At 42.2% G+C, this 14,550-nt stretch overlaps 3 protein-coding genes across 4 annotated transcripts; 2 read left to right on the top strand and 1 right to left on the bottom strand.

Annotated features, from left to right (window-relative positions):
- Positions 1 to 564: 564 nt before the first annotated feature.
- Positions 565 to 6,764, top strand: rabgap1l2 (RAB GTPase activating protein 1-like 2). The gene is made up of 8 exons (XM_061062900.1): positions 565 to 1,181; positions 2,202 to 2,282; positions 2,442 to 2,552; positions 3,396 to 3,500; positions 3,590 to 3,673; positions 3,766 to 3,837; positions 4,628 to 4,888; positions 6,174 to 6,764. The coding sequence occupies exons 1-8, from the start codon at positions 1,071 to 1,073 to the stop codon at positions 6,441 to 6,443; spliced, it is 1,095 nt and encodes a 364-aa protein (XP_060918883.1). The 5' UTR covers positions 565 to 1,070; the 3' UTR covers positions 6,444 to 6,764.
- A 109-nt stretch (positions 6,765 to 6,873) lies between these two features.
- Positions 6,874 to 9,986, top strand: ebi3 (Epstein-Barr virus induced 3). The gene is made up of 6 exons (XM_061062903.1): positions 6,874 to 7,252; positions 7,681 to 7,795; positions 7,935 to 8,028; positions 8,534 to 8,651; positions 8,775 to 8,938; positions 9,577 to 9,986. Exons 1-6 carry the CDS (start codon positions 7,159 to 7,161, stop codon positions 9,718 to 9,720), a joined length of 729 nt encoding a protein of 242 aa, XP_060918886.1. The 5' UTR covers positions 6,874 to 7,158; the 3' UTR covers positions 9,721 to 9,986.
- odf3l2a (outer dense fiber of sperm tails 3-like 2a) lies at positions 9,980 to 13,991 on the bottom strand. 2 transcript variants are annotated; one of them, XM_061062902.1, is made up of 5 exons: positions 13,371 to 13,991; positions 12,856 to 12,966; positions 11,503 to 11,625; positions 11,201 to 11,342; positions 9,980 to 10,355 (listed from the first exon to the last, which is right to left on the bottom strand). In XM_061062902.1, exons 1-5 carry the CDS (start codon positions 13,417 to 13,419, stop codon positions 10,010 to 10,012), a joined length of 771 nt encoding a protein of 256 aa, XP_060918885.1. In that variant the 5' UTR covers positions 13,420 to 13,991; the 3' UTR covers positions 9,980 to 10,009. The 2 variants fall into 2 exon arrangements, with proteins under 2 accessions (XP_060918885.1, XP_060918884.1); XM_061062901.1 differs by lacking the exon at positions 13,371 to 13,991 and having other exon boundaries at positions 12,856 to 13,347.
- Positions 13,992 to 14,550: the final 559 nt, after the last annotated feature.

Genomic DNA, 14,550 nt, shown 5'->3' on the forward strand with positions numbered 1-14,550 from the left:
ATTGTTTCTTAGAATTATCATTTTTTAAACATTTTAATATTGCTGAGTGCAACACACACAGAGCAGTGACATACCAACCTATGATGCAAAAACATGAATTTAGAAAAAGAAATGTGAGGTGAAAATAAGGCTGAGAATATTGTGGGAACATTTTGTGTCATTCACAGGCGGAGTTGTTGATTCCCTTATTGTTTATATTCATGCTTTGCTATTCTACTGCCTTGCCTGCTTGACCTGTTTGCTCTCCTGTCAGGCAACAATAGACTGACAGGCCTGTGTCATGCAAACACCCTGAGGAGACATATCACAAATAGCACTTTAGTAACCCCTGCATCGGTGTCAGCAAGAATACAGATTAAGGAAGGACATTGAATACAACATACGCAACAAAAATAAGTAGGAACACTCAAATAAATCACAGTCATTAGGACGCCTTGGTTTTTATTTGAGAGGCGTGGATCATAAACGAGGTGTTTTAAGATTGTGTGTGTGTGTGTGAGAGAGAAGAAAGGTGTGCACTGTAGTGGGTGTGTCTTCTGCTGCAGTTTCTTCACACACACGCTCAGGTCTCATTTAAACCCAGTTCAACCTGTTACTGTCCCTTCACCTGTAACACACACTCCTTCACCTGACACTGTGTAAGACGCTCTGGCTATCAGGTGTTAGTGTGTTGAAGAGTAGCTACCTGTTGGGAGTATCTTCCTGTTTTTTCACCTTTGGACCACAAGCAGAGTTTCCTTCTGCTGGCACCAGCTGGACTTTGTTCAGACATATCCTGTTTGTTTTTGTACATGTGCTGGACTGATTGGCGTCTCGCCCGCATCACTGCAAGTAAAAACAAGACGACAACGTCTACACAGACTCATGTACCAGCTCTGATTCTCTTCAGATACACTATTGTCACTCTGAGTGGCAGCGTGTCAAACACTCCTAGTTGATTTTTTTTTCTTCTTCTGAAGTCAGGTTTGAAGCGTCACCTGCAGAAGGAGCTTGTTTTTTTGTTTTTTTTGGTGTGTGTGTGCGTGTCAGCAGCTTTTTGGGCTGCATTTTTTTTTGGGGGGGGGGGCAAGATGATGGAGGAGGTGTCCGTCATGATGGCGTATGATGCCCAAGTTATGGAGCAGATGAGCGAAGACGAGATCCTGGCCTGCCTGGTGGAGGAAACCGGCCCGAAATTCACGGTAAGGCTCAATTCCTTCAATGTCCTTGATGTCCATTACACTCACTGTAGTGTTTTTAGAGAGCACCACAACTAATGTGAACAGCTACAACACAGTGAAAACAAGCATTTAATAAGATCAAGGCAGAGATGTTTCTATACATTTGTTTTCCCCTTTTGGATATGGACTCAGTTGGTATTTTCAGATCCAGAGAACCTATCCTAAACTAGTTAGAAAAGGGAGGAGGAAATCCAGTGCCAAGTGTTTGATAGCTTTGCCAACCATAAGATCTCCCCTATTTCACCATACTGTCAGGGTTATTGTTATGATGTCATGATACTTGACCTGAAACAGTCGCTCTTTTGAGGAACTATGGAATGATGGCATCAGTTGCAATGACCAGTTTACTCACCGCTGTATTTAAGAAGCCGACGCTGAAGCTGGTATCGATATCAGAACAACTCCAGATCAGAAAACCATTACATGATTCTGGAAGACGTAAGGTCTGCATATAAGGTCTGCATTTTCTGAAACATCAATTTGAGCTTTTCTAGGATTATCTTAAAAAGCCTTGAAATGCCGCTAAGAGGGTGATACTGATCCATAAACAAAAACAAATATTGTTTGCAGGGTTTGACAAATAATGTCAAATCCTGCACACTGAATGACAACTTCAAGCGTATAACAGACTGCACACATTGCTCTGTGTGACGAATACATGATGTCAGATAGAAGGAAATGAATTCAGATTGCTCATTTAACATAGCTGAGATATGGGAATTGGCATTTCAGGCTTTAAAAGAACCCTCCCCCCTCTATTATTCCCTCGTGTGTATCAAATGATAATCCCCACCATGTGCTCAGCTCTATCTTATCTCAACCTTACTTCCTATCTTGTCTCTTTTTTTTTTTTTGGGCCTGTTCTTGATTTGTCGCACTCGTGCAGCATCCGGCACCAGATCTGTTCGGAGGAGATTGCTTTCTCCGGCTTAATCATATGTGGCATTGCTCTGTTTTGTAACCCCTTGTGCTTCCCTTCAGGTCCCAACAAAGAAAGCGAAAGTAGGGGAGAGTTTGCTGCAAATCATGGAGGATGAAGAGGAGCCCTTGGACAAATACCTGGTCAGAAATGATTCACTTCCGTCAATCCAAGTGGATAAATATGATGTGAAACAGCTGAATTTGTCTTCCGTCTCTCTTCCTTTAAACGACTGATTCCTTTAAGGTTGTATTTAGCTGTGAGCAATAAACCCCGATTGACTTCTTCATGTTTTTTTACAGAGGGAGAACCGCCAGCTTCTGCAGGCCAGCCTCCGTCTGGAGCAGGAGAACGACAACCTCGCCCATAGACTCATCAGCGAAAAGGTGGCCCTGAGGAACGCTCTGGACCAGGTACAACGAGCCACTGCCCTTCTCAAAAAGGGGGGTAAAAAAAAAAAAAAGTTCAGTCACCTGCCGAGGGTTTTTCACTCAGAGAATCTGAGGAGAGCCTCTCGGGAGACGGCCAAAAAAACTCTAACTGTAATTAAATTTTTACATTTCCAGCATTAATGGCAACTCAATTTGCAGTTCTGCATGAGCCTTGAATATCAACTAGCCTTGAGTTGCATTTTTAAAATTCAGCTCAAATAACCCGGTTAGCAGCGCTGAGCCTGCTGTCAGTTCCAATTATAACATAGCCCCTTCAAGATAGGATAGGCAGTTTGTTTAGGAAGGCATGGTGAACTCTCTCAACATCCCAACAGCAAATCAAGAAATCAAATAATTAAAAACATCATTATCTATATCTGTCCCACGTTCCATTAACTATACACATTTTGAAATGAAATGCCCTGCAACACGTGACCGCAGAGCCAACAGAAGCAGGACTTCTAGCTCAGTCGGTAGGGATATGGGTTGGGAACCGGAGGGTTGCCAGTTTGAGTCCCGGTGCAGACCAATTCTGGAAATTGGTCTGGTAGCTGTAGAGGTGCCAGTTCACCTCCTTAGCACTGCCAAGGTGTCCTTGAGCAAGGCACCGAACCCCCGCCAGCTCAGGAGCGCTCTCTGTGGGAAGCCCCCTCCCTCTGACCTCTCTCCATTAGTGCGTGCCCATGTGTGTATATTTCAGCCGATGTGTGCAGCATGCTCGACAACACAATGTCAAATTGAATTTCCCCTTCACGGGATTAATAATTCTTCTTCTTCTGAAAAGAAAATGTTTTGAATTCATCACAAATGAAATCCTCATTTCAGGCAGAGGACAGAGTGGATGAACTCACCAAAGACCTCGTTCAGACCAGACATCGGCTTCAGGTTACAGAAGAGGAGAAGAGAGGGAAGGAGGAGGAAACTGCAATGGTGAGTTCGATGAGGCACGACTGATGAGTTCTAACACCTCACTGTGACTTCATGTCAAGCGGAGATTTGAAGGGTTTCCCTCTTCTCAGTTGAAGGAGGTGTTTCGGAGCGAGCTGGAGAAAGCTGAGCAGGATGTCAGGAGGTCGTCTGGCATCACTGCAGACTACAAACAGGTAATACGGAAATGATTCATGCTTTATAAAGGATATATTAAGCACAGAATTCAGTGAATATGAATGATGTTGATGCACTCTCTTTTCCTCAGATCTGCTCTCAGCTAACAAAGCGTCTGGAGAGGCAGCAGGCCGCCCACAGAGAGGAGTTAGATTCACTCAAGGTAAGTGAAGCTCTCTTTCTGCGGAGCTCTACATTCAGCCTCCCTGCTTTTGTCTCTGACGTGCTTAGACTTGAGCCCTATGTTCTTGTGTTGTAAAGACCATCTAAATCCAGAAAAAGTCAGGACCAAGGATAGAGTGTATCGAGATTGAGACAAAACCAAGGCTTTGTGGTGCGAAGCATAAGATAAGACCAAAGTGGGAGACCGAGTCAATTCCATGACCAAGGCACAGGGAGAACCAAGACCGAGACGTGGCATGATCAGGTCCAAAACAAAACCAAATATGACATGAAAAAGTCAAGACCATGACCAAGACCAGGACAGATTCAACAAGAAGAGATCAGCCCGAGTCCTACTCTTGATCACAAACTTACAATAGAATCTGAAACATGCTAACCCAAAGCACATCTTAAATTTGACCTGGAGTTAAACATTACATTAAAAGCACAGATTACTCAAGATGTCTCCCTGTGGCAATTTATGGACAATCCGTCACTTGTGGTCCTCAGATGTCTTCATTTAAAATGCAGTGTGATCAATCGTGGGACATAAAGAGATCTTCACAAGTGGTCTCGGGACCAATTACAATACAGAGGACTACAACACTTCCATATCGTAAAAGTCTTTATCAACTGTTCTTTCCCCCCGTTTTGATAGGCTTACGTGTTAACAGCTCAGTTGTCCAGCGTCCTAGAGTTCATGTGTTACAGCAGTTGTCGGTGATTTCAATTGCTCAGTTTATTTGGGGAAGAAAGGTCTTCATTTGTATCTTTTGCTCCGCCTGTTACAGAGTGCAATAAAAGCGTGCACGCACTGTAAACACCTCGCAGACGAATCAGAGGAGCCATCTGCCAACGCTCCGAACTCCACAGCGACAGACGGCCACCAAGTGACAGAATGGGACCAGTACGAGGACAGCAGAGGTTCACAAAGGGCAGAGCAGAGAAGAGACGAGCAGGAGAAGGAGTCCCTTAATGCCCAGATCAGGGAGCTGGAAAAGGAGTTTGCCCAGACCAAACTCCAGATGGTGGAGGCCAAGTGCAAGATTCAGGTAAAGCAGACCCGCTCCACTGTCGCATGACAAAACGAATATTGGGACATACAGTACACAAGCACATTTTAGAGGAATGCAACGTCCAAGCTACACAGAGAGCAAACGTTTCTTTAACTTTCCCGGGAAAGCATTCATCGCCTGATAATAATTTCAACTGTCTGCCCAATTTTATTACAATATAAAGACATCAGCTGCAGAGGAATATTCATTGAGGTTAGCAACAAAGCAAAACTTTGGCTCTGAGACCCCGTCGATGTGAAGCATCCTCATTAAATGTGGGCCCATGTGAGATTGGGAAATAGGACAGGATTCCCCAGAGTCAAGACGTGGGTGGTGAAAGAACGGCATCCAAGGACTGACTGGTTTGAAGCTGGCTTAATACTTTTGTGGCTAAATTTAAATATTGGGAAGTATGTTAAAACTGTGCTTTCACTGCTTTGAAATGTCTGATATTTCGTAAGTAGTATTTCTCATAGTGAGTATGAAAATAAATGTCACCGCTTCAACTGCACACCATTTAGTTTCTATTGTGACACACTAAAGAAAACCAAACAAGAAAAATTTGGCGGCAGTAACTCAGTCGGGTAGGGAACCAGAGACCAAAATATGGAAGTTTGGTCTGGTAGCTGGAGAGGTGCCAGATCACTTCCTGAGTACTGCAGAGGCACCAAACCCCCAACAGCTCTGGTGTGCCCCCTGTTTAGAAGTGTGTGGCAGCTACACTCTGACATCTCCCCCGGGGATTAAAAAAGTATGTAAAAAAAAAAAAAATGAGATGGTGGGAAAATAGACCTTGTCTTTAGGGGGATTGTACACCCACATTATACTAATGTCAATATAAATGTTAGAAGAAGGCTGTTTTCTTCAAACAATTAAAAAAAAGGAATGTTTATTATCATGATTTGTGAAACAATTCTTGAGCCCGCAACCACAAACTCCGCTGTGATTCTTTGGCACATGTGCTGAAGCGGAACAGATGAGTGCAAAGTCTGCATGAAACCATTTCCGAATCAAGCCAAAAGTTGTTTTCCACATGAAATGGAAAACATTTACACAGATACCACTAATATCAGACCCGATAACAAAAGACACATCTGTCAGGCTCTGCCCTACAATACAAATCCCTGAAGTACGTAGTATCTAAAATAAATATGCTTGTAGTTTATATTACCTGTGTTGTAAATTAGCCTTTTCCACAGCATGGTCCCAAAAATATTAGTGGAAATGGACATGCTGATTTGTTCAAAATTAAAGTTCGATTTCCTTTTGTCTCCTCATACAGGACCTGGAGCACCAGAGAGGAATCCTGGACAACGACCTCCAGGAAGCGAAGAACAACTGGATCAGCAAGGCCTTCACCTCCCTGCGGACGTCAAGTGGGGGAGGACTTTCCACTATGAGCATACAACAACAACAACAACGACGACAACAACAACAACAACACAGAGATGGATCCACCACAGCAGGCTGGAACCTCAACAGTAGCTCCCTCTCTGGATGGAGCGCCAAGAAGCTGTCGTGGCCTCACAGAGACACTCAAGAGAAGGTCTGATGGGTCCGACTGAGACAGTGCAGATCCCATGTAACTGGACACAATAGACAGTTATGGATTGTGAATGTAATATATTGCAGCTGCTATTTTTTAGGGGTTTTTTTGCACACTAGAGGGCAATCTAGAGCATTCAAAAAGCAGAGGAGAGTACCTGAGAGCACATACAGGTGCAGGCAGACATGTCCTCTCATGTCCACTCACCACTTTGCAGCTGTTTTTTTTAATGCTTGTAACCCGACTGTATGTGTCATGAAGGTTATTTGTATGATTAATCATACTTGTAAATGTATTAAGACGGGTATTAAAGAAACTATTACATCAGCGTTGTGTTTTTTTTTTTTTTCTTGTGACTTACTGAAACTTGACTCATTCGAGACATAACCGCCGGAGAGGTTCTTTTTTTTCTGTGATACGGTCCTTTGGTTGTTCCTCTTTCACTACAACCACCACAGCTGCTTTTAAAGAGCCGATCAGCTGCGTCTCCGGCACTCATGAAGAAAGACGGACAAAGAGAGGAGTCGTCAGCTGAGTGTAACATGGCTTGCTATCTCTGAACTTTGACATGCAATAAGGAGCGCACGGCTACAGAGAAAAGACAGAACAAACAAAAGAATAGAAGACATCTTGCACGAGTGCCTGCAGTATTTAAAAAAAAAAAAAAAGACAAACTTAACTGAAGTTTCAGTTTCTCCTGCTTGAATCACTGATTTCTGCAATGGTCAGGGGTGTGTGCGCCACTGTGACTCTCCTCATGTGTGTTCTCGGAGGCCAAGCAGTGGACCTGCTCAGAGTGACTACAACATCAGGGAGTAAGTACCAATCTGAGTGAAAATATGTTATTTATCTTTTTATACAGAAATTGTACCAAAAACCGAAAAAAACAACTATTCTTTCAAATAAATGATTGTTAATTCTACTTTTTCATAAAAGCTTTGCACTCGATTTTGAGTTTGACTAATGATGATTTGATTAAAGTGTCAGCCATAGATGGTCTCTGTGTTTTCCAATTTTTTTATATTTTACCTAAGCATACTAGGTATGGTTAGGCATACTGGGCATGCTGCCTAAGATGTAGTGTAATTTATCGGCTATCTATAAACCAGTTGGCGACACAGTTGTACATTTAATGTGAGAAGAAAACAACAACAAAAAAAGGAAAATAAAGTACACATATTTGTGTTTAATACGCTCTGCTCATGTTGCACAGGATGTAACAAAGTGTCATTTCTCCCTTCAGACCCTCCCTCCACTCCCCAAGTGCACTGCTGGTGTGCCAGTTATCCAAATGTCACTCTCTGTTCCTGGCCTGAACCCTCTCAATCCCCACCGATACACTACGTCGCCACCTACAGGTAAAACTTAGGGAGGAAACCAGTGTCCCTCTCTTACTGTGACCTGTGACTGCAGTATTGCTGGTTTCTTTTATTTAAAGAAGAAAGTGTCATTGTGAGCTTATTCATGAATAAGTGTGTGTGTAAATGTGTTCACCAGTGAGAGACACAGACACGCATCGACCAAGCAGTGCCATCTCATCCAGCCTGGCTCTTCATTCTCTGCTCTGACATCGGCTTCATCGTCTCAACCGGTGAGATTTATATTCCTTTGTCACAGACGGATGGACTGTTCTCCAAAACTCACACGCAGCAAAAAACCAAACAAACCTCAGTAATGACTGTAGTGAAGTGTCTTATGATAATTTGTGTTTTACTGTATAAATGAAACTTATTCAACTTAATCAGCATCAGAGAGTTATGGCTGATTTTTTGGAAAACCCCAATCTCACATGCCGTGTCTTCGCTGTAACAGATGACTTAACAGTTTCATGTTTGTCTCATGAGTCTGAGTCTTCATGATTATTGGAAAAAGAAACACAAATAGCATTGTGGCTGGGTTCAAGCTTTCATATTTGCATTAACTACAGGGATTCCTCTTAAGCTTATTTTGGTTTTATTGGAAATCATTACTATTATAGGTTCTTTTTTGTCAGGTCAAATTAAACTGCGATGAATATTGCTTGAACAGCATTTTAAAATCTGCCATCGACAAACACTATCAAGCATCCCATATTATTCTGTATTTTTTGTTTCTAGTTCTGGCACTGCTACCTGCCAAACCTGAAGCTTCTCACTGACTACATCATCAATGTCACAGCGGTTTATTCAAACGCCAGCAGCTCCCATCTGGCAAGTTTCATGTTGGAGGATATAGGTGAGAGATTATAAATCACACAGTCTAAAAATAAAGAGAATGTGACGGAGACAATTTATGATTGAAGAGAGAGGATTTTGTATATGGATTAAAAATGTCTTTCCTTTTTCTTGCTCTGCATAGTGAAACCAGATCCTCCTGTACAAGTCCGGGTTTCCACTCATAATAACAGAAACCTGCTAGTGGAGTGGTCTCCTCCCCCTACTTGGACCAACATGGACATCTTCCCCCTCAAATACCAGATCCTGTACAAGTGGGAAAACAGGGGCACCCCAAAGTCTGTCAATGTAAGAGTTGTTTTTTGTTAGAACACACGCACACACACACACACACACACACACACACACACACACACACACACACGCACAACTTGAAAGGTCCCGAAACAACAGCGAGGTAAAATGTACACAGATACCACATGTGGAAGTTCAGAAATACTGAAACCCTTTTGACGACCACAAAAATGTTTCTGAATGTCCCTACTTTTCTAAAAAATCTTCTCTATCTAACTATACTCTGCAGTAAATATGTATGTTTTACTTCTTTTGGATTGATTCATTGACATTTTTGTAAGAAGCACATTTAGAAAGCGGTTTGTCTCTTCATATAAACAATATAGCCTACTACACTCAAGTCTTAAAGGATTCATTCTGCATTCAACATTTACTGGCTTTAAATGAATGAGCTTTAGGTGCTTCTGGAGATATAATTCACATCTGAACAGACTCAAGCTGTTACTGTTGTCAGTCTGTTTTGCCAAGCTAACCACTTGTTGGGATTGATTCCAACCCCATGGCCAGAAAGTGAATAATATTATTTCTCAAAAAGTTAACCTATGCATTTTTTATTCGATCATCCAAATTCATTTCAAAAGTGCGTTTTGAAAACCCAGTGGTTGAATATTGTTCATTTTTTCCACCTCCAGCTGGGTCCATTCGAGAGCACCAAGGCTGAGCTGAAGGGGCTGACACCAGGACGGCCTTACTTTTTCCAGGTGTGTGCGAAGGAGCTGCTGGATCTTGGGGAGTGTAGCGACTGGAGCTCACCTGTTAACATCACCATATCGTGAGGGAATCTGTAGAGCACTAGCACTAGACACTCTTCATTTTAAACTTGAAAGCCGTCTTGTCTGAACTACATGAGCAGTGCAAGCTAAAGCTGTTGCTATATTGTGTTATTTATAAAGAGGACACATATTTTATTATATTAGTATTTATTGTAATTCTGTCTTTTTGTGTTGAATTGTTTGTCTATGGAGCAGCTGATAATGTTAACTTATTGTGAGAAAATAAGTGCTTCCCATTTGTGTGAAAAATTGAATGAAAAATAAAGCATTTGTATCGAACTAGTTTGTCCTTTCAGTCCACTACGTGCACCACGAGTGGCGTGACAAACTCAGAGTGTCTGATGCCCATAGTGCAGGACGGAGGTTTGGGGAGGTGCACGTAAGATTTTTCTGGGCTGTAGGTGCTGGGCCCGGGGATATCAGACGCATTATTAGGCCTTTTTGTGCGGCTCTGCATGGAGAAGGAGGGCTGACGCTGGCGGTAGACATCTGGATGGATGCTGTTGTATTTCGCTGGTCCAGGGCTCATAGAGAGGTCCTCTGATGGAGCTCCGATCTTCCTGCGGCCTGAGAAGCTAAAGCTGGCGCTGGATGGTTTATGGGGAACCTGACAGCCCAGCAGGTTAGGAAGGCTGTATCTGGAGGAAAGAGAACAATACATGCGTGTAGTGAAGGTTCATGGACGTTTCATTTCAGATTTTCACTCTACAGCAAAGCTAGCACTAATGGTAATCATCAGCCACGTAGACTGTATTCAAGAACAAGTTTTAGCCACTGTGGGTTCAACAATTTGGTTGTAGTAAACCATTTTTAAAGGGGACAGATGTGACCACGTTTGGATGAGTGCAGTGGCATCAAAAATTCAAATTCAGTGACTGGATTAGCTGAGGTGACTCCTAGCGCGTAGCTAGCACCAACCACCTGTCACTCAAAGCAGCTACACCCCTAATTATGAATAACTTAAAACCATAACAGTCATTATCTAAACAGCTGGAAAAAAAAGTTAGTCATTAGAGGAACTTCAGTTTTTGACATCCTGACATTGACTTCATTTCACATAGCACATTTTTCTATACTTCACAAAGTCTCCAAATAAGCTCATGTATCCCTCCTTGTTACATAAATCTTGAAAATGACAATATTTTAAAGAGCTTAAGTTCGGTACAATGTTTGTTTGGAAATGTAACCTACAGGATCAATATGTAACTCTAACATCTAGTGTTTAAAATGGGTACTGCAGTCCAAATTTAAGACACTTGAAAGATGGTTCCCCCCTGCCCCCTCCTCCCTAGATTTGATGTACACACAGGTAGCAAAAGACTGGCTGCTGCGTTGTTGTCAGAGAAGCCAGTATTTCAACATAGCATGTTTCCTTAACGCCTGATGACATACTAAGGTCATCTTATTGTTTAATTCAATAGATATCTTGCATATTGGTCCTTTAAGCTGTCATAACTAGTCCTTTGATTTTTGCTGTCTTCACCTGTTTGGTGCTGGCACAGCGTCCACAGAGCGATATCTGGTGCGGCTGCCGATGGTGTAGGACGGTGGTCTGTGGTGAGCATTGACGGGGGGAGCTTTCTCTGGGCTGTAGGCCCCCGGCCCAGGAGTCTGGAACACTTCACCTGCCAACAGAAATTGATCTGAGACGTAGTTTTCCTTATTATCTTTACTTGAGGTTTTATTCAATCTCTGCTTACTAACTAATCTATAAGATGATACCAAAGTATCTGACAAAGAAGGTTTATCAGAATAAATGAACCTTTTAAAAAAAAATGTCCTCACCTTTTGTTCCGGTGCGCCTTCCTCTGCCCAGAATGGAGTATGAGGGTGTTTCCATCTTCCCAAAACGGGTGACCTTGGCATCAATGTGGTACCTAGGTCCTGGGCTGGAGTCCACTGAGACCACTAGAGAAAAACACAACACTGAAATAATTAACCAAGAAACCTTACAATCTCATACATTTAAAGATGTTCCCATACCCATACCAATATTGAAAATTCCAAGGCATACTGCCTAGGATGTAGTGTAAGTTATCTGCTATCTATATAACAGTTGGCCACAGTTATAAAATATTTAATTATGCCAACAGCATAATGTCAACAGTGACTTCAACTAATGACTGAGACAAATGACCACCACTTGCTACTTCTGCTTAAAGGTGTGGACATTTATTTTCATGTAATATAACAGACATTTTCAGTGAAATATTTTCAACAGGATTTTTCACAAACATGATAATTGGATATTGTTCAATTCAGAGGGAATTTGAGGAAACTTTGCACAGGAATTGTCAGGAACTTTTAGGAGTTAACATGAAAATATTCACTGAGAATTTTTGGTAACTTTAGGTATTTTTCCTCCAACTTTTAATCTATCTTTTAGGCAACTGCCAGAATTTTTTAATGGAAAATTATTGGGAAGATTTGATGATTTACACTGGGAATTATCAGAAACTTGAAGGAATTTTACCAGGAATTTACCTGGAATTTCTTCTGAGAATTTCAAAGGAAATCCTGAGAAACTTGCCGGAATTAAAAAATAATAATAATAATCAGAAGACACCTTTTGGATTTTCCAGGGACATTTTTCAGAAACTTGCACGTCTTTTCATCCTCCCAAAATAGGTGTCATCTTGGCATCAATGTGGTTTTGTGAGATTTGGGGAAGAAGATACTTTGCACATGAGAGTAAAAATAACTTTCTGTTTCGGGGCTAGACATTGAAGTTTGACAAGCCAGATCATGCCTTTCTATGGAAACACACACTTTGCAGTCGAGCATTAAAAAGGTCTTAAGGCTATTCTGAAGAAATATTTGATTTAGATTTGCTGCTCTGACTAAGTGTTATACATGACATTTCCTGTTGCCACTAGTTGGTGCTATGTGTGTGACTAAATATCGTCACACTGTTGTCTACATTAACAACAGTGTGACATAACACTGGAGCATGTACAGAGGAGTTGCAAACCACTTCTTGTTTAGTGGTGACATGCACATTTCAGGGCTTGGAAAGACTGGTACGTAAAATAAAAATGTCTGTCATAAAAAGTAAGAAACCACATAAACAACATTATTGATCCGTTAAACGACGATCCAACGCAACACAGATGGGCATTTAAATACATTACAACTCACTGGCGCTGCTCAGTCGACTGTGAAAGGAGTAAGCTGGGCTGCTGGGCTTGGTGAAGTCATGGTTGATGTATCCGACTGTAGGGGGCAGAGCGTAGCGTCCGGGGCCCGGGCCTGACAACAAGAGGAGGAGGAGAGGAGAAGGAAGACTGTGATAGACATAATGCAACAGGGTCAACTTTGAGTAGCCGTATATAGCTCCACCACCCCCCTGCTCTATGGCTCGGAGTGGGTTGGGGGGGGGGGGGGGGGGGGGGGGTGTATTGTCTCTGATGATTTCCATATGGAGCTCTTTGACTAATTTTCTATGGTTATGCATTTTAACGTTCTTCCTCTGCTTGTTTGGGAATGGATTCTAAACAAAGTGGAAATCTCAAACAAGTGTGGAGCAATGGCTGTATAATGCTGTGAAAGAAGTCATAGGAAAAAAACAGTTAAGCTTTAACTCAGTCCATGTGGATACACACACACACACACACACACACACACACACAAACACACAGACATCCCAAACTGACCTCTTTCTCTTGCGGATATTATCGGCCGTTTCTTCACCACCTCCTGCATTCTCTGCCAGCCTCGCTTGTCTTCCTCTTCGAAAACCCTCGGTGACTTGTGTTGTGACTCTCTCCAGGTGATCCTCGGCCTCCTTGGCTAAATAATACATGACCAGGGAGGTGAAGAAACCCTATCTTGACCGAGGCCCCCGGATACGCCCTGACCTGTTCTCCACCCTGTTTTTTTCCCTTAGGTCCCCGGGGCGACAAAAGGACGACTCTGTCTGGACTAACGAGGAGGATGTCCACTCGTTGTTCCTCTGTGATGTCTTGTCATTTGATGGCTGTTTAAAGATAATTGAACGCTAAAGATTAAGCTCTGTTTAAGTCCCAGAGCAAGGCAACTATAATCACATGATGTGATTCATTAGTCACCCTATTCCGAGGCATTGTGTTACTACAACTGGACTACAGTATGCATGCTGTAACTAATAGCATCCCCGTACAAAAGCCATTAAATATGAAAGGACTTACACGGCTCTTCTGTTGAAAGTGGTCATTGGACAAGCTCAGGGTAGCTGTAATGAAACCGTGGACTGCTGAGAATTAAAATTTGGCCTGCTTTTTGTTAGTCAGGGAAAACATACTTCCAAGATCAGTGCAAGATCTCTAAAAGATGCCTGCCAAAGTAACTTTTGCAAATTTAGTAAGATAACAATAACAACATGCCAAGTGTTGCCTTCCAACAGCAAAACAAACCATCAAAGACAATGAATGTTAAAAACGGCAAAGAACATTTCTGCAGTTTTTCTTCTGTTTGCTGGTAAATCAGTTGTGGAGGATAACGTCCGTGGGTTCATGGACTCTTGAGTTTACTTAAATTGAAATAGTTATGTGAGTATTTGTCCATGTTCCACCTCCATATAGCCACATGTTCGATGTATCCCTGGGCAAGACACTTAACCACAAATTGCTCCGGCAGCTTTGTTGGCGGAGTATGAATGTGTATGAATGGGATTAGTTACTTCTCATGGTCACTTTACAAAGCAGCCTCTGCCAGCAGTGTGCGAATGGGATGGTGTGTCTATCTAACTGTTTTGAGGCCAGTGCTAAGGTTTTTTCATCACTGAACTTAAAGGTCACTAAAACCATAACAGCAGATCCATGATCATGTTTAAATCCTGAACTGGTTAAATATTAA

Source organism: Labrus mixtus, chromosome 18 (assembly GCF_963584025.1).
Source record: "Labrus mixtus chromosome 18, fLabMix1.1, whole genome shotgun sequence".
In the NCBI taxonomy this organism is placed as follows: Eukaryota; Metazoa; Chordata; class Actinopteri; order Labriformes; family Labridae; genus Labrus; species Labrus mixtus.